Source organism: Neofelis nebulosa, chromosome 6 (genome assembly GCF_028018385.1).
Source record: "Neofelis nebulosa isolate mNeoNeb1 chromosome 6, mNeoNeb1.pri, whole genome shotgun sequence".
NCBI classification, from domain to species: Eukaryota; Metazoa; Chordata; class Mammalia; order Carnivora; family Felidae; genus Neofelis; species Neofelis nebulosa.
The window spans coordinates 40,661,008-40,680,355 of NC_080787.1; the positions used below are offsets into that span (position 1 = coordinate 40,661,008).

The 19,348-nt window shown below is 37.0% G+C and overlaps 1 protein-coding gene across 3 annotated transcripts in view; it reads left to right on the forward strand.

The window, feature by feature from the left end:
• Window positions 1–19,348, forward strand: part of DNAH8 (dynein axonemal heavy chain 8) — a 335,701-nt gene that overhangs the window by 62,553 nt on the left and 253,800 nt on the right. For all 3 annotated transcript variants that reach the window (XM_058733804.1, XM_058733802.1, XM_058733803.1), the window contains exons 14-22: window positions 1,283–1,480; window positions 5,439–5,515; window positions 6,824–6,923; window positions 7,529–7,648; window positions 9,472–9,607; window positions 12,848–13,035; window positions 15,729–15,809; window positions 16,218–16,334; window positions 17,137–17,256. In XM_058733804.1, the coding sequence (XP_058589787.1) occupies window positions 1,283–1,480; window positions 5,439–5,515; window positions 6,824–6,923; window positions 7,529–7,648; window positions 9,472–9,607; window positions 12,848–13,035; window positions 15,729–15,809; window positions 16,218–16,334; window positions 17,137–17,256 (1,137 nt within the window). The remainder of the gene's footprint in view (window positions 1–1,282; window positions 1,481–5,438; window positions 5,516–6,823; window positions 6,924–7,528; window positions 7,649–9,471; window positions 9,608–12,847; window positions 13,036–15,728; window positions 15,810–16,217; window positions 16,335–17,136; window positions 17,257–19,348) is intronic.

The following is a 19,348-nucleotide window of genomic DNA, read 5'->3' on the forward strand; positions in this document are numbered from 1 at the left end:
GGAGGGAATTTATGTGAATTCTGCTGGCTGGGTAGGAGGACCAGTACTGTTGTCTTCATGGTGTGTAGTATTTGGAGGAATCCCCTGAAAACAGGTTCATTTTGTTTGGCCTTGGACCGATGGGTCTGCCCTGGAGAGCTTTGAGCATTATTCTCCAAAGCAGGAATCAAAGTGGGGAATCATTGATGAAGGTTAAATAACTGAGTAGCCTGTAGATGTGAAGCACTGTTGTTTTTTGTTGTTGTTGTTTTGTTTTGTTTTGGTTAAGTGGTGGTGTTGGTACATCGAGATGGAAACAGCCATTTGTGCAGTAAAGTTCATTTTGAGGGTTTCCCAAGGCTCTTCAGGGGTCAGAACTGACTGCAGTTGTCTTTAGCCTTCTTGGGACTTCTGTTGCTTGAATGCAGGTGAAAGGGAAAACAGATGTGGATTTCTGCTAGTCTGACATTTCAGAATTGTGGTGAGGGCCAAGAAGAATGGTAAAGGATTTTAATTAATTAATTAATTAATTAAAAATTTTAAAATGTTTATTTATTTTTGAGAGAGAGTGACAGAGAGACAGAGAGGGCACAAGCGCCCGGGGAAGGGGCAGGAGGGGGTGGAGGGGTGGGGTTGCGGAGAGAAAGAGGGAGACACAGAATCTGAAGCAGGCTCCAGGCTCCGAGCTGTCAGCACAGAGCCCGACATGGGGCTCACACCCACGAACCATGAGATCATGACCTGAGGCAAAGTCAGATGCTCAACCGACCAAGTCACCCAAGCACTCCAGAATGGTAAAGCTTTTTAATCTAGTGATCCAAGCAAAATGATTTTCAGAAAATTCTCAAGAGCAAAAAGATAAAATTATTCAGACATCTGTAAGAGCTTTTACTCAAATTCTTTTCTTCCCCCTCTTGAAAGACAAAGTGATCAAAATCTGAGAAAGGTAGTAAACTCTCTCTAGACATGATAAAATAGTCTAAGGGTAGTAATGATTGGTGACAGAGATTTGTCTTCTAGTTTATCTCCTCTGGCTGGTTTTAGGTAAATGATTCTAGGGCCTGTTTATTGGGTTTTTTTATTTTTAAATTTTTATTTATTTTTTAAGAGATTTCATTTTTAAGTAATCTCTACACCCAACATGGGGCTCAAACTCACAACCTGGAGATCCAGAGTTTCATTCTCCCCAACTGAGCTGGCCAGTCACCCCTTGGTTTGTTTCTTAAATCAATGATTTATTAAGAGCTTATTCTAGGGAAGGGTGCTAATACCCCATTTCTAAAATAACACTTCTCTTTTTAAGATTACAGAAATGATAACGATTGTGCAGACATATTCAGCCTTGAGTAATTCCACCATAGAGGGAATAGATATTATGGCAATAAAATTCAAAAGTATATATCAAGGCGTTAAGAAAAAACAGTATGACATTCTGGATCCAAGAAGGACAGAATTTGATACAGATTTCTCAGAGTTCATGACAAAAATCAATGGTTTAGAGGTAAGTAATTATACGTACTTTTACTTTAGTAAAGCTGAAATGTAATAGTACTGGAATTTACATATCTACTATATAAGTTACTCTTGTGTAATTGATCAAAACTATTTGCCAGTGTGAATAATTTTTAAACCAGTCCACAAAATATTTTCCTCAAAATAAATGAGAAATGAGCATATTCAGTAAAAAGATATCAACGAATAACAGAAGCCCAAAAGGCTATTGTAGCTGGGGTTCATGTCTAGTTTGCGTCAGAATTTGTATTCCATTGTTACCATTATTGTTATGCCGAGGAGCCCATGTCGATTTTCCCGTCTAAGAGAAGATGTGTCATCCTTATTGTTTGTTTTAAATGTGAAAAGATTTGAGGACAGATTAGGAAGATTGATTGCCCTCCCAGACGTGGCCTTGCACTTTATGGCCACATTCTGTCTGCAGCTTAGAGCACAGCTCTAAAAAAGACCTCATCCTGTTTGTCATAGCTTATGGGGTAGCAGAAGGATGAAGGGTACTTAAAAAAAATATGTCCGGTGGGACCACAACATATTTCTCTTCCACCTTTTGGGCTTACATGACCTCAGTTACTCTCTTATCATGAAGTACTGTAAACCTAGGCTTAGCCCCAGGGAATGGTCTCTTCTTGCTGTAGAATGTCCTGGAGATACAGAGAGGGACAGGAATATACTCTGTCCACTTTCTGAACCTGAAATTCTTGCCATCATGGTGAAAAAAATTATATATATTTTCCTCATTTATTTTTTAAAGATTCTTTAAAAACTATATTAAGGTAATCTGGGCAATATAAATAAGAATGACCCTAAAATTCTAACAACATCCTTTCTTTTTGGCATAGATTGCCTTTCAGTTTTTGAAAGTTAGACTGTTTGATATTTAAGATATATTTTAGTTATTGTTTATACTGTTTGTCTAGTTGGGCAGGGTGGAGTTTGCTCCCAAAATGCTTTAGGAGTTGCATCTTTATAGCAATGGGAATTTGTGGGTTTTGAAAAAAATTATTGCTTATTTTTATGATTTATTTATTTTTAGTTTTATTAGTTTATTTAGTTTATTTAGCCTTTTATTTTATTATTTTTTTTTAATTTTTTTTCAACGTTTATTTATTTTTGAGACAGAGAGAGACAGAGCATGAATGAGGGAGGGTCAGAGAGAGGGAGACACAGAATCTGAAGCAGGCTCCAGGCTCTGAGCTGTCAGCACAGAGCCTGACGCAGGGCTTGAACTCACTGACCGTGAGATCATGACCTGAGCCGAAGTCAGCCGCCTAACCGACTGAGCCACCCAGGCGCCCCTTATTTAGCCTTTTAGTTTTGTTGATTGTTTCCTTCACTGGGCAGAAACTTTTTAGTTTGATGTAGTCCCAATAGTTTACTTTTGTTTTTATTTCCCTTGCCTCAGGAGACATATCTAGGAAAATATTACTACAACCAATGTCAGAGAGATTATTATTTTTCATCAATGATAAGCGTACTCTTTAATCCCCATCATCTATTTCCCCCATCCTCTCACCCACCTCCCCTCTGGTAACCATCAGTTCGCTATAGTGAAGAGTCTGTTTCTTGGTTTGTCTCTCTGTTTGTTTTTTTTTTCCTTTACTCATTTGTTATGTTTATTAAATTCCACATATGAGCGGAATCATATGGGTGTTTGTCTTTCTCTGATTGACTTATTTTGCTCAGAATCATACTCTCTAACTCCATTCATATTGTTGCAAATGGCAAGATTTCACTCTTTTTTATGGCCGAATAATGTTTCATTGTGTATATACCACATCTTCTTTATCCATTCATCTATTGATGGACACTAGGGCTGCTTTCATAGTTTGACTGTTGTAAATAATGCTGTCATAAAGATAGGGGTGAATGTATCTTTTTGGATTAGAGCTTTTGTATTTTGGGGGGTAAATACCCAGTAGTGTGATTACTGGATCATAGGGTAGTAGTATTTTTAATTTTTTAAGGAACCTTCATGAATTTTCTACAATGGCTATACCAATTTGCATTCAGCAACAGTGCAAGATAGTTCTCCTTTCTCCACATCCTGGCCAGCACTTGTTATTTCTTGTGTTTTTGATTTTAGCCATTCTGACAGGTGTGGGGTGATAGCTCATTGTGATTTTGATTTGCATTTTCCTGATGATGTGTGATGTTGAGCATCTTTTCATGTATCTGTTGGCCATCTAGATGTTTTCTTTGGAGAAATGTTCATGACCTCTGCCCATTTTTTAACTGGATTATTTGTTTTTGGATCAGTTCTTCATATATTATGGATACTAACCTTTTATTGGATATGCCATTTTGCAAGTATCTTCTCCTATTCAGTGGATTACCTTTTAGTTTTGTTGATGGTTTCCTTCGCTGGGCAGAAGTTTTTTAGTTTGACGTAGTCCCAATAGTTTACTTTTGTTTTTATTTCCCTTGCCTCAAGAGACATATGTAGAAAAATATTACTACAGCCAATATCAGAGAGATTATTGCCTGTACTTTCTTCAAGGATTTTTATGGTTTCAGGTCTCACATTTAGGTCTTTAATCCATTTTGAGTTTATTTTTGTGTATGGTGAAAGAAAGTGGCCCAGTTTCATCGTACATCCTGCTGCCCAGTTTTCCCAACACCATTTGTTGAAGAGACTGTCATTTTCACATTGTATATTCATTCTCCCTTTGTCAAAGATTAATTGACCTTATAGTTGTGGGTTTATTTCTGGGTTTTCTGTTCTATTCCATTGTTCTATGTGTCTATTTTTATGCCAGTACCATATGTTTTCATTACTCCCTCTTTGTAATATAACTTGAAATCTGGAATTGTGATACCTCCAGTTTTTTCTTTTTTAAGATTGCTTTGCCTATTCAGGTTTTTGTTTTTGTTTTTGTTTTTGTTTGTGGTTCCATACAAACTTAAAGGTTGTTTGTTCTAGCTCTGTGAAAAATGCTCTTGGTCTTTTGATAGGGATTGAATTAAATTTGGAGATTGCTTTGGGTAGTATAGACATTTTAACAATATTTCTTCTAATTCATGAGCATGGAATGTCTTTCCATTTCTTTGCATAGTCTTCAATTTCTTTCATCAGTGTTTTATAATTTTCAGGGTACAAGTCTTTCACTTCTTTGATTAAATTTATTCATAGATATTTTATTGGTTTGGGTACAATTATAAATGGGATTGTTTTCTTAATTTCACTGTCTGCTGCTTCATTATTGGTATACAGGAATGCAACAGATTTCTGTGCATTGATTTTGTATCTTGCAACTTTACTCATCTCTAGGTCAGTCATATCCCATAAATAATGAGCAGAAAATGCAAACAAACCTCATAGGTAATTTTAATTTTTCTAGCAGCCATATGAATAATAGTTCAAAGAAGCAAGTGAAATTAATTTTGATAATACACTTTTCCCAACCCAACAGAATTCAAAATATTACCATTTTAACATGTCACCAAGGTAAAAATCTTTGAGGGGAACCTGGGCGACTCAGTCAGTTGAGTGTCTGACTTCAGCTTAGGACATGATCTCATGGTTCATGAGTTCTGGCCCCATATTGGGCTCACTGCTGTCAGCACAGAGCCCACTTTGGATCTTCCATCCCCCCCTCTCTCTACCATTCCCTTGCTTTTGTTCTCTCTCTCAAAAATGATAAAATAAAAAAAAAATTAAGATAAAAACCATTGAGATATTTTATATATTTTTTGTGTGTAGGTGTGTTAAGTCTTTAAAATCTAGTGTGTATTTTACTCTCAGAGCACATCTCACTTCCAAGTAGTCACATTTCAAGTGCTCAGGAGCCACATGTGGCCACCATACTGGACAGTGCAATTCTAGATGCTTAGATGGTAGGTATGTTTAAGGCAATTTTGATTCTATAGGAAAATCATTAATTGTTGCTAAACAAAAATAATCTCTCCCTAATGCCCCAAATCAATTGAATATTAATATTTTCTTTTAGATACAAATACAGGCATTTATGAACAGTACTTTTGGAAAAATCTTGTCTTCTCAGCAGGCCCTTCAGCTTCTTCAAAGGTATTTATAGTGCATTAAGCAGTATAGTTTCTAGGTGGGATAACTTTGTATTTGAAAATACAATTTCAAATAAGATATTTTTGGAAATCTCTCCTCCATAAACTTTAAGACTTATAAACATTAATCTTTAAATTGCCATTAAATAGATTGGTAAAAATTTGAAATATAGTATGATATTTCTCATTGGATTTTTTGAAGCAGAAAGTCTTCCAATAAGGAAATGAAATTATTTCACATGATTTTTCCTCCAGCTGGGTAATATATCTGAAGTTGATTTCATAGATGTTATTGGAAAGGGAACAAATAATATTTAATTCTGCATGCTGCAAGGATTTCTAGAAGTGAAATTATCAAAGGGTAGCAGATCCTCAAAGTTCTCATTTTTCCTCCGGAGTGCTCCTGCTGCTTCCTTTTCCTCTATTCCTGACAATGGTGCTCTCCTAAAGGGCAGGGCAGCCTGGACTAGAAGCCATTTCCTTTGAGTTCAGGGAGGGCTCATGGCTCATGTTAGGGATCCTTCGGGAATGCTCCCATGAGAGCCAGTGCATCTGGTTTGGGCCCAGCTTTGCTATATAGCCCCACGTCTCTCTAATGTTGGATCATACCAGTGAGACTTTACCTCATGAGACCAGTGAAAGAGTCAAAACAGACAGAAAATGATTTGACAAATGGTAATACTGTACAGACAGATGGCAGCACCATTTTCTTTTTGATTTCTCTGTCTCTGTCTCTTTCTGTGTGTGTGTCTTTCTTTTTACCCATAGTACACTGGTGTTAATTCACTTTCTTATCAGGATGTTATTATCCTAGTATTTCCTGTGCATCACTTAGTCTGAAGGTGGAAGTGATATTTGGCAGACAGATCATTGTTTTGATTATGGCTATTTGGAATTATGTGAGCATTACTGTTGTCAGAGGGATGCTCCGTGTGTTCCCCTCCATCTTTGCGAAGTCAACCCTTGCCCCCCATCTTTTCATTTTCAGTTTAAATGTCCTTTTCTAAGGAAGTCTTTCTTGCCTCCCCAGACTTGGCGCTATTCCCTTGATACATGCATTCCTGGTCCCCTTGTAATTTAAATGATTTTTTTAACGCATAGCTCTTGACTAAGTCTACATTTCCCATAAGATAACTGGAGGCTCCAAGAGGGCTGGCTCCACACCTGTCTTGTTCCTCACCGCATCCTCATGTGCATGAGGTCTGGCATGAGTATTTGTCAAATGAGTGAATGAATGGATTTTTAAGATGGCAGCAATTCTTAAGTATGTTTCTCATTGACTTTTTAATTATTCACCCTCACTCACTTTCAGATTCCAGAAGCTGAACATCCCCTGTCTTCAGTTAGAAATAAACCATACCATCGAGCGTATTCTTCAGTATTACGTGGCTGAACTTGAAGCTACAAAGAAGGCAAGGGTCATGTTTATAAACAGAGTGGTACTTTAGTACAAAAAAAAAAGTATTCTGAAAGTATTGCCCTTATTATCTGGTGCCAAGCTTTTCAAAATGACCCTTTCACTGCTAAGTACCTCTGATGTGCCCCTCCAAATGTGGGAAGGTGTTGACAGTGTATGTCACTGGGCAGCCAGATTTACATCCCTATGCTCTTAAGAACAGGGTTTGTTTGTTTGTTTGTTTGTTTTTGTAACAGCATTTATGTGTGTGTTGGAAAGCCCATTTAAGTTAATATTTCTGTGTAGAGAAATATGGGCTCTGGAGAATATTGTGACAGATATAATGTAGCTTATTGCTCCCTTATTTGAATATCTCCTTAAAATTTGGGATAAAATACAGAAAAAAATATACATGTAATGGGAAATAACGGTTTAGAGAGAATTAAATGTCATATATTGGAGACATCGTAGTTTCTGAGCCACAGATGATCTCTAAAGTGCATTTACATATTTATTGACTAGCTCCTATACATAAAACATGTGAGTGCAAATGTATTGAATATCTTTTGCCTTTTCCATTGTATTGAATTTTAAACATCAACACCGTATCCTTAATTCCAGCTTTATCATTCTCAAAAAGATGACCCGCCTCTTGCTCGCAACATGCCCCCTATAGCAGGCAAAATACTTTGGGTGAGGCAGCTCTATCGCCGGATAAGTGAGCCCATCAACTATTTCTTCGTAAGCCAATAATTCCATTTATAGTATGAGGATTACAGTAGTTTTAATAGAAGATGTATATTTTATCCGATAACGTTTGTGTCCAATAAAGTAGTGAGAGCTAACTAATTCTTTCACTGGCAAAAAAAATTTAGTTTATAAATATGCCTGAGGGTGACCAAGCCAATTCCTTCATGTTTAGTAGATAAGCTCACTTAATTGCAGTTAATCTCTAAGGGGGAGAATCTTATAACTTTATGGCTTTTAGTAATAAAAGATACTTTATCAAGGCTTTTAAAGAGTCATTGTTTTGAAAATAATAAAAGTACAAGCATAATCCTGAAGCTTACTTCTCTGTGTGGACAGATATGTCACTGACATATATAAGTGGAAGTGAAGACAGTCTTAGTATATTCCTTTTTAAAAATTTTTTTTAATGTTTATTTTTTTATTTTTATTTTTATTTTTATTTTTTCAACGTTTTTTATTTATTTTTGGGACAGAGAGAGACAGAGCATGAACGGGGAAGGGGCAGAGAGAGAGGGAGACACAGAATCGGAAACAGGCTCCAGGCTCTGAGCCATCAGCCCAGAGCCTGACGCGGGGCTCGAACTCACGGACCGTGAGATCGTGACCTGGCTGAAGTCGGACGCTTAACCGACTGCGCCACCCAGGCGCCCCTTAATGTTTATTTTTGAGAGAGAGAGAGAGAGACACACACACACACACAGAGCGTGAGTGGGGGAGGAGCAGAGAGAGAGAGAGAGAGAGAGAAAGAGAGAGAGAGGCACACGATTTCGAAGCAGGCTCCAGGCTCTGAAGTGTCAGTACAGAGCCTGATGTGGGACTCAAACCCACGAACCTCTAGATCATGACCTGAGCTGAAGTCAGATGCTTAACCGACTGAGCCACCCAGGTGCCCAGAGACACTATTCCTGAATAAAGAATTGAGATCTGGAGCAAAGTATAATGGAGTATATGCATTCTCTGTGTCCTTAAGATTATTAGATTTCTGAAAAATCCCAGGATACTCTTAGGCCATGTTGTCATTTTGAAATTGCCAGTTTGTCTTGTCTTTGTTTTTTGTGTGGTTTGGTTTGTTTTTGTAAAGAGACAGAGTAACAACGCAGAGTGGCCTTGCTTCGGGTGGCATCTTATGCCTAAATACAGAAGGAAATAACTACCAAAAATAGTCTTGCAGTAATTTTAGTATTTAAGCATTCTTGGGTATTAAATTTTTATTGTTTCTGTTTGACTGCTATCATTTATTTTACTGTTCTCACTATTTGTAAAAATATTAAAACGCTGGCCTTAGAGAAGAGGCCAGGAAGGGGACTCCATTGCTGATTGACTCTGCAGTGAGATTGCTGTGTTTTTGACATCTGTGAGTCAAAAAATAAGGCTTTCAGTTTTTATGTAAAGAAATTTGGTTTTTGTTCTTTGATATAGTTACTTTTTTTTTTGGTGTGGAATTTGGGGATTTTCCCTGATATTCACAGCTCAAGGAAAATCAGTCCATTGTATCTTGTCCAGAAAATTGGAAAGGGAATAGAGAATTGAAAGCAGATGCTCTCAGCCTGGCTGGCTGTAAGGCTAGATAGACCTCTCTTTCTTCTTAAATCCTTTATTTCCTTTTCTAGTTTTCCCTTTCTGCTGGTAATGTTTCTCTACTTCCATCTTTGGTTTGTATGGCTTTCCTCACCTCTATTTTACTCTGAAGCAAAATCTAAGTTGCTAACATAATTATTTGATGACATTTTAAGTACCAACAGCTTTATGATTTGGATACAGAAACAACCAACAATCTTTTAATTATAAATCTTTTTTTCCCCTTAAAAAAACAGAAAAACTCAGAAATTTTGTCAAGTGCAGAAGGTAAAGCTGTCATTCGTCAGTATAACAAAATTTCCTATGTTCTGGTGGAATTCGAGGTGGTCTATCACACAGCCTGGGTCAGAGAGATCTCGCAGTTACAGTATGGTGTGTATAAGACTATGCAGTGACACTAAGGAGGGGGTGTTAGGTGATTTTGAATGAATTCATGGTTCTGGAGAATTTTTACATCCCTTTAATGCTACATTATGATGGTCATATTTAGCTTTGGGAACGATACAATTATGTCTTTTTAAAATACAATTGTCTCTTTACAGTTACTAAATAATATTCTGATTTTACAAGCAACAGTTGCTCTCACCTTAAAGTTGATATACTTAGATTGTGACTTCCCACTAAGAAACAGTATTTAAAAGTAAATATCGAGACTCTTCATAGATAGTTCTCCATAGATTTAGGGAAGTTTTCATCTTCAATTTTATCATGTTGTAGATTCAAATCTCAGTCCCAATCAGGGGAGAAAGAATTGCACTTTGCTGGCCTTCCTTCCTTCCTTCCTTCCTTCCTTCCTTCCTTCCTTCCTTCCTTCCTTCCTTCCCTCTTTCCATTCCTTCCTTCCCTCCCCCTCCCTCCCTCTTTCCCTTCCTTCCCTCCCTCCTTCCCTCCCCCCCTCTCCCTCTTTCCCTCCCTCCCTTCCTTCCTTCCATCCCTCCCCCCTCCCTCCCTCTTTCCCTCCCTTCCTTTCTTCCTTCCTTCCTTCCTTCCTTCCTTCCTTCCTTCCTTCCTTCCCTCTCCTTCCTTCTCCTTTCCTCCCTCCTTTTTTCCTCCCTCACTTCTTTCCTTTCTTTTTCTATAATGGAATTTTACTTCACTTTGAGCTCCAGTAGATTCACAGTATTAGGGCTATGTCTAGGTACTTCTGAGAGGTGCCAAGGCATTGGGCAGAATTCACTGTGAAGCAGAGGAGGGCTGATTTCAAGCCATCATCCGTCCATGCGGGCATGATCTGGGGTGTTGTTACTGTGTGGGCTCAATTGTCGGGCGGTCCAGGTTCCTGCTTTGTCCCATCTTAGCCTTCAGCTTTATCCATAACCTTGATGGAACCCTGACTGTAGTCCCTGATAGAAAGGTCTCTCCTTCCATACCAGGATCTCCACCCCAGCAGGGTATACAGAATTGCAGGCACAGGAAGCACAAATCCTGCAGTTGGGTCCCTGGGAGTGATGGTACGAGGGGCTGCTCTTTTCCTGCCTCTTGGTTCCTGACCCATATATTTTAGCTATTGAAGACACATCACCATTACAAGCTATTGATTCATTCATGCCTGTGTCCTGGAGGATGGGGCCCCAACTCTGCAGGCTGTCTTCCCCACCTGGCCCCTCAGTTTAGCTTTTAATAAGCCACTCGTATCAGGCCAACTGTTTCTGGGTAATGAGTACAGTAGGACCCTATGGAGGCAGGGTCCATAGAGGCAGCTAAGAGCAACACTCTCAAAGGAGCCTTAAGAGAAACTTAAAATTCACATTCTGGAAAAGGGCAGAAGAGAATTGTTAACTGAAGAATGGAGCATGTTCTGTTTTGCTTGTATAATACCATACACTTTTCTACTTTTCTTTTTCCCGGTGGTTTTTCCTCTTATTGGCACATGCTCAAAAACAAGTTCACCACTTACCAGTTCCATAAAGCTCCTTGTTCCCCCAGCAGAAAATAACATCTTCCTACTCCAGAGTCCTCTATATGCTTTATCTGCTGTTCTTTCTCATGACACTTACTGCTTTATGGATCTGTCTTATCTCCCCTACGCATTCGAAGGATACTCTCTATGTCTGTTTCATCCTTGTAACCTTTAAATAACAGTGATAGCTGACACTTATATAGTTCTTACCATGTGCCAGGCTTTGTCAAAGCACTTTACATATGCAGCTTCCTTTTAAGCCTCATGGCGACCCTATGAGGAACTATAATTATCCTCATTTTATAGAAGAGGAAACTGAGGTACTGAGAGATTAAGCCCCTTGCACAAGATTATCACACAGCTAGGAAATGGCAAAGCTGGGATTTAAATCTGCCTTTTCCTATGAAATGGAAATAAATTGTGAAGTGGAAATAAATTGTTCTGCAAAGCTTCTTGTTGTATTGATGTGGCTATATTTAACAATATAGGAACTCAGAATAATAATTGGGGATCTGGTGTTGGCCTCTTTTAGATGGTTGCTCTATAAAGTTTAATGAAATGCCACTCAGTTCTGGAGCTGACTTCCTGGCTGTCATTATTCTTAGCGGTCTCGCTGACCATTTTGTCCTTTCAAGAAAGCTCAGTACAGACTTAAGGAAGATAGATTTCATTAGATGAACGTTCCAAGGTTATTTTGGAATTTACTTGGGAGGATCAATGATTTCTGGCCCAATTTAAAAAAGATTCCAAACGAATTAAGTAAAATTTTTAGTTGAAATCCTCATGCAACCAACAGCATTAAGAACCATCTCAAGACTAATTGATGAATAAAAGTCAACTAACTTCAAAGGGATATACAGACTATTTTATTTTACTAGAAATTCAATGCAGCCACATTCTATGAAGCAATGTGAGGCTTGGAAGATACATAGGGAATTCTCATGGTAGTAGTGTTTGTTAATATAAGGTGTAATTTAAGCTAGCACTACCCGTCTAAAAGTGTGTTATTATTATGCCTCTAGAAATATTTCATGTTAGGATAACAAATAAGCTATGGCTACTCACCACTGACCGGGATTATTTATTTCAATTCATAATAAAAAGCATGCCTGAAAATTCCTATGTATATGAATGATATTCAGGTGGTAGTTTTGGCATAGCCTAAAAAAGTCTTCCTCTACAACCTAGAAGTTTACAATGCCATGGTGTTTAATAAATATTGATTGTTGATACTGAACTTAGTTACCAGAAATTCAAGATGGAGGCTTAGTTCAGATAAGCCTCTTTAAAGAAGCAGTTTGGGGTTGTGAGAAAGAGTTCATCATATGAGGTGTGTCATATTTTGTAGCGTGTACTCCTTCCATTTCTCTCACAGGGGTTAAATCGCAATCCATTAAAATAAACTACATTGCATTATAGCTTTCTTAGATCCACTCACAAAAGTATTGCAGTTCATAGCACGAAGACTATATGTTCTTCGTCCATTTTTATCTCTCTGGATCTGATTGTATGGCTTTGCAGACACTCTGCATTCATTTATCTGAGTTTTGAGTACTGACCACATGTCAGATGCTATGCCTTAGCACCTAGGATATCCAAAACTATTGTTCTATTAAGAGGTCAGTACCCAGTGGAGAAGACAGGCATGTAAACATGGCTGGAAGCAGGAAATAAATCCAAAAAAACTAATGCCAATAATCATTTATTTGTAGCTTTACAAGCCACACTTTTTGTGCGACACCCAGAGACAGGGAAGTTGCTGGTTAATTTTGATCCCAAAATTTTGGAAGTTGTTCGGGAAACTAAGTGCATGATAAAAATGAAGCTGGATGTACCAGAAGAGGCAAAGAGATTGCTAAAACTGGAGAGTAAATTGAAAGCAGATAAATTGCATTTGCAGGTAAGATAGATTATATTTTTAAATTATTTTTGAGGGAGTTTTTTTGTTTTGGTAAAAGAAAAATACATCACTGGAGTTGTGCTGATGTGATATTGAGGGGAAATTTGTTATTACATTGATTGTTCATTTTTCTTCAGTTTTATTGAGGTGCAGCTGACAAATAAAATTGTAAGATATTTAAAGTGTGCATCATGATGACTTGATACACATATACATTGTGAAAGTATTCCTGTCATCTAATTAACACATTCATTACCTTATATATATACCTCATATATATATATATATATATACCTTATATATATATATACCTCATATATATATATATACACATCATATATATATATACACATACCTCATATATATATGTGTGTGTGTGTGTGCGTGCATGCACGCGTGCGCATATATATTATGTATATTTGTTTCTTTTTTTGGTGAGAATGTTTAAGTTCTACTCTCTTCGTAAAATTTGATTATATGCTGTAGTGTTATCAATTATAGCCACCATGTTAATCATCAGATCCTCAGTCCTTATTCATCTTTAGCTAAACGATTGCTGCCTTTTACCAAACTCTTCGTATTCCCTCACCACCCCCAGCCCCTGGCAATCACTTTTCTGTTATTTTTACAAGTTCGGCTTTTTTAGATTCCACATATAAGTGGCATCATACAGTGTTTGTCTTTCTTTGTCTGCCTTATTTCATTTAGCATAATGCCTTCAAGGCCCATCCATGTTGTTCCAAATGGCAGGATATCTTTCTTTCTCAAGGCTGAGTAATAGTCCATTGCATATATATACCATATTTTCTTTACACATCCATTTATTGATGGATGTTCCCATATCTTGGCTATTGCAAATAACATGGGAGTCCAGATATCTCTTTGAGACCCTGATGTGGGAATTGCTATATCATATGGTATTTTTATCTTAAAATTTTTTGAGGAAACTCTAGACTGTTTTTCATAGTGGCTGCACCAATTTACATCCACACCAACAGTGCACAAGTGTTCCCTTTTCTCCATATCCTGGCCAACACTTGTTATCTCTTGGGTGTTTGTTTGTTTGTTTGTTTTGAGAATAACCATTCTAATAGGCGTGAGGTACCATTTCACTGTGGTTTCGATTTGCATTTCCCAGATGGTTAGTGATAATTGACTACCTTTTCATGTACCTATTGTCCTTTTGTGTCTCTTCTTTGGAAAAATGTCTATTCAGTTCCTTTGCATGTGTTTTAACTGGATTGTTAGTTTTTCGCATTTTTGTTGTTGTTGTTTTTGTTGCCATAGGCTGCCTTTTCATTTTGTTGATGGTTTTCTTTGCTGTGCAGAAGCTTTTTACTTTGATGGAGTGCCACATGTTTATTTTTGCTTTTGTTGCTTATGCTTTTGGTTAAATCCAAAAATCACTGCCTGTCAAGACAGCTGTCAAGGAGCTTACCCCATGTTTTCTTTTTTAGAGTTTTACCGTTTCAGGTCTAAAATTTAAGTCTTTAATCCATTGTGAGTTGATTTGTGTGTATGTATTTAAGATAGGTGTCCAGTTTCATTCTTTTGCATGTGACAGTCTAGTTTTCCCAATACTATTTATTGAGGAGACTGTCCTTTCCTCATTGTATATTTTTGGCTCCTTTGTATATTCTTGCTTCTTTGTAAATTAATTGGCCATATGTCAGGGATTTATTTCTGGGCTCTTTATTCTTTTCCTTTATTTTATTTTATTTTATTTTATTTTATTTTATTTTATTTTAAATTTCAATATAGTTAGCATACCATGTTATATTCCCTTGTTTCTTCTTGATAGTATTAAAATACTGATGTGAAAACAGAATACTGGGAATATAAAAGGTGGAAAGGAGTTGATAACTTTGAAACTATTAAGTAAACATTGAAACAGCTTAATATTATTAATCTGGGGAAGGATTAATTGGAATCCTTATTTCCCATCACACCCTGCAATAAATTATGAAGTGGTCAAAAATTGATGATTACGGTTCATCTCTAAAAAATATCTAAAAGAAAATATATAAGCCTATTAATTCTGATTGTGCATACATTTATTTTGATTCAAGAAAACAAGTGTGACATCAATAATAAGTATGCTTTCATGTGTTCCAGAACGGGGAAAAACTTATAATGAGAGACATCTTGAAAAGATAATTATCCATGCTATTTAAAATAGCATAAATAGAGAAAGGTAATTAGTAAATATGAAAAATACAACTCTAGAAAGCTCCACTGACTTGCTGTTTTTTTTTTTTTTTTTTTTTTTTTTTTTAATTTTTTTTTTCAACATTTTTAATTTATTTTTGGGACAGAGAGAGACAGAGCATGAACGGGGGAGGGGCAGAGAGAGAGGGAGACACAGAATCGGAAACAGGCTCCAGGCTCCGAGCCATCAGCCCAGAGCCTGACGCGGGGCTCGAACTCGCGGACCGCGAGATCGTGACCTGGCTGAAGTCGGACGCTTAACCGACTGCGCCACCCAGGCGCCCTGACTTGCTGTTTAAAGGAGATGCTAAGGTAATTTATAGGTGAAGAAAAAGTATGGTAAATTAATATAAATTTAGGTGAACGGCCTTAATCTTGGCAGGACCATGAGGAAACAGGTATAATGACACCTTCCTGGTGTGAATCAAAATATGACTTGCTTTAAAATAAATTAAAGTAAAACACACCATTTTGACTTTCAACAGGGTCTTCTGCAGTATTATGATGACTTATGTCAGGAAGTGCCTTCAGTGTTTGTCAATCTGATGACCCCGAGAATGAAAAAGGTTGGTAATGCCGAAGGTTTTATATTGATTTCCCTGGTGTTTAAAATTAGATTCCCGTTCCACAGATTATGGATTTTATCTATTCTTGCCTAGATCCGCTATCTTTCTAGTTCAACATTATAGCTCTATTTCTCCTATAGAATGATTTCTTGTCAACAAGTTTTGTTGCCTTTGAAAAACAACTAAATCTAAATAACGAGCACTTTCTAAGAATCCATGATTCTTCATGGACAGCCAAAGGTGATTAAAAAACAAAGTCACCTTTACCAAGTATAATGGAGAGAAATAAAATTAAGGAAATATAACCTATAATATTTCCAGGTAATAAAAAGAAAGCCTTTTTAAGTAAATGCAAATGTTGTTGTAAATCATGGAAGCCGCTATGTTTTTTTTCTTTTCTTTTTCTAGGTGGAATCTGTGTTGAGACAAGGGCTCACAATATTAACATGGTCATCTTTAACACTAGAGAGCTTCTTTCAAGAAGTTGACTCGGTTTTGGATATGTTCAATCAACTTTTAAAGAAGGTATGATAAATACATTTTTTTAAACTACATACATTAATACTCAGGCTATAAATAATAGTTTGCTTATCTATGAAAGCTATTTAAAGGATGTGACTCTTAACTAAAGGGACATCTATTGAGTTAAAAAAATAATGCTCTATGTTTCTCTAACTGCTTTGGGGCCTTTTCATGCAGAGTTGCCTTGTTTTTGTCTCTGAATTACTTGCCTTCAATATGTTAAAATGGTAGTTCAACTCCACAGTGTAGTTTAGAAAATGGAATAATTGTAGACTGTGGAAAATGGCAAAATGGAGTGCTTAAATATTAATACATCTAATGTTAGTTAGATGAGGCATTCACCTAATGGAGACTGTCTATTGATTTCTGCCATCTTTTCTACATAGAACATGCATACCTTCTTAGATGTGCTTTTCTCTGATGACAGCAGGGTCAATAGACAAAACTCAGAGGCTTGAGAGTCAGATAAATCTAGGTACAATGATCTGCCTTTTGCGTTCCTTCCCAGGTTACTTTGCTTATCTGAGCCTTTGTTTCTTTAGCTGTAAAACTTGGATAGTAATGAGTCATGGGCCAGAATAAGGATTAAAAGAGATAACGTATATCAGATTATGACATATGTTGCTGCTCTATAAAACTTTAGTTCCACGTCAAGCTTTCTTTGTAAATGTACTCCTACAATTTCCACCAAATTATCTTGGCTCAGGCCCCAAGTTTCAAGATACAGCCCTCTAAATTATTTTATAACTCAAGTAAATCTTGGATGAAAGAAGAGTTTTCCTCTCCATGTTTTTCTTCTTGGTAGATCAGCGACTTGTGTGAAATGCATATTGATACAGTTCTAAAGGAGATAGCCAAAACTGTGTTAATTTCCCTGCCTGAAAGTGGTGCCACGAAAGTAGAAGATATGTTGACACTCAATGAGGTATGCATTTATGTGTTATATTTTAATCATAGAAATACTGGCTCATATACCTAAAATGCGAATTTATAATCTAAATGTGGAAATCTCTTAGTAGTATATAGACATCCTTGCTTTTTTGGAAATCCTCAGATTCAAAGACTTACAAGGCTTCAACAACTCAAGTCCATGGCCACACCCTAGATAGGATCTTACTAATATCCTCAACCTCATGCTGGGGTTTCCTGGGGTTCCTCTGTGTTTACTCCCAGGGCAATATCGACTACCTCTTGGTTTTAACTACCACATCCTTGCCCTTTAAGCCACTCACAGAAATCTGGGAGTCCTTTGGAGTTCTTTTCACACTCCCATTTCCTACCTCCAGTCAGTCTTCAGGCTTCAGGCCAATTGTCTTCAGGCCAGTTTTTGCCTTTTACTCCAAGTTTGCTTGAATTAATTGCTTCTTCTTCTCCATACTTACTACCCCTTTCTTAGGTCAGGCCCTTAAGGCTCATTTTGAGTTTAGTGCTTGATGTTATGATCTGACTGGTCTCTCTTCTCTATATCTGGCTCCATGATATCCATTCTCCACATTGCCACAAAATCTGATTGTGAAACTCGTGATCTTAAATCCTTCAACCAGCAGTGGCATCTAGTCTCCATAGGACAAAACCTAACCTCAGCATCACATTATACTGAAATTATTTGAGTATCTATTTATTCTCCATTGGCTCAAAATTACAAAAATAGGAACTCTAACGGTCTGGCACATAACACGTAACACACATAACACAATCTCTCCTAGAAGTACTCACTTTACATCTTGAACTGGACTCTTATTTCTTGCCTGCCATGTGCTTCTGCTACACTTACTCTGCTGGTTTGGGTCACCTTGCTAGTGTCCTTTTCAAGACAACCAAGGGTGCCTCTGTCTCATGGGCTCCAATCCTGCCTATGGGATACAGGGTCCTTTGACCCTGTTGCTATGGAAATTCAGCTTCTTCTTTCCAGGACACCTCTTCATGCCTTTAGGGGTTTGGATAAGCCAGTTGGCCTCTTGCCTCAGGACTAATTAGACATGAGTCAGCCCCTTCATCCCCAAATTCTAGAGGACATGGGTCAAGTTCTCTGAGTAGTTCTTTTGAAGGACGCTACACTTATTTCTACCTGATCTCTACCAATGATCAAGCTTCCTTTCTATAATCTCAAGATGGGCAAAGGGCTAATGGTTGCCTCCCCTGCTACCATTTAAGAATTCACTTCTTCATAATATGTAGGACCTTAAAATCATTTGTTCCCAGCACTGGGACCTTGGCTATAACAGAGACAACACTAAATGATCCATTTTTACATCCTGTTCTTGGAGCATGCAAATTTAAAATGATTGTGTCTTCCTGGCTATTCGTTCCATCATTGTTAAGCTTTTTATCCTTGAAGTTTATTGTATTTGACATTAATGTAGCTACACTGGCTTTGTTCGGTTATTATTTTCCAGATATATCTTTTTCTATTCTGTTTTTTTTTCAACCTTTCTGGGTTCTCCTATTTTAGGTTTTCTCTTATAAAGAATATTTATCTCCTGTAAAAAAATCTATCATTTTTTTTTTACAAATTACTATATAAATTTAATACACTTCCAGTTAGAATTCCCATACAATTCTTTTCATAAATTGTATTAAATTATATTATTTTAAATTAATTAATAATGAGGAATAGGTAATAAAAAATGAAAATACAGAAACCCATTGTAATCAAATTAATATGACATTAACAGAAAAAAACATAATTTAGAGGGACAAAATAAAGAATGTAGGAGAAAAAAAATCACAATAAAAATTAATACGTGTTAAAGATAGTATTTTTAGTTCAGTGGGGAAAACGATGGATTATTTAAATAGCGCTGGCACAATACACTGTTTCTCAGGAAGCAAATATGATTAGGTGCCTCTCTTTTTTAATTATTGAAGTATAGTTGACATACAATGTTATGTTAATGTTTCAGGTGTACAACATAGTGATTTGACAATTCTATACATTACTCTGTGCTCACCATAATAAGCACAGTCACCATCTGTCACCATACATTATTACAATATCATTGACTATTATGCTATAC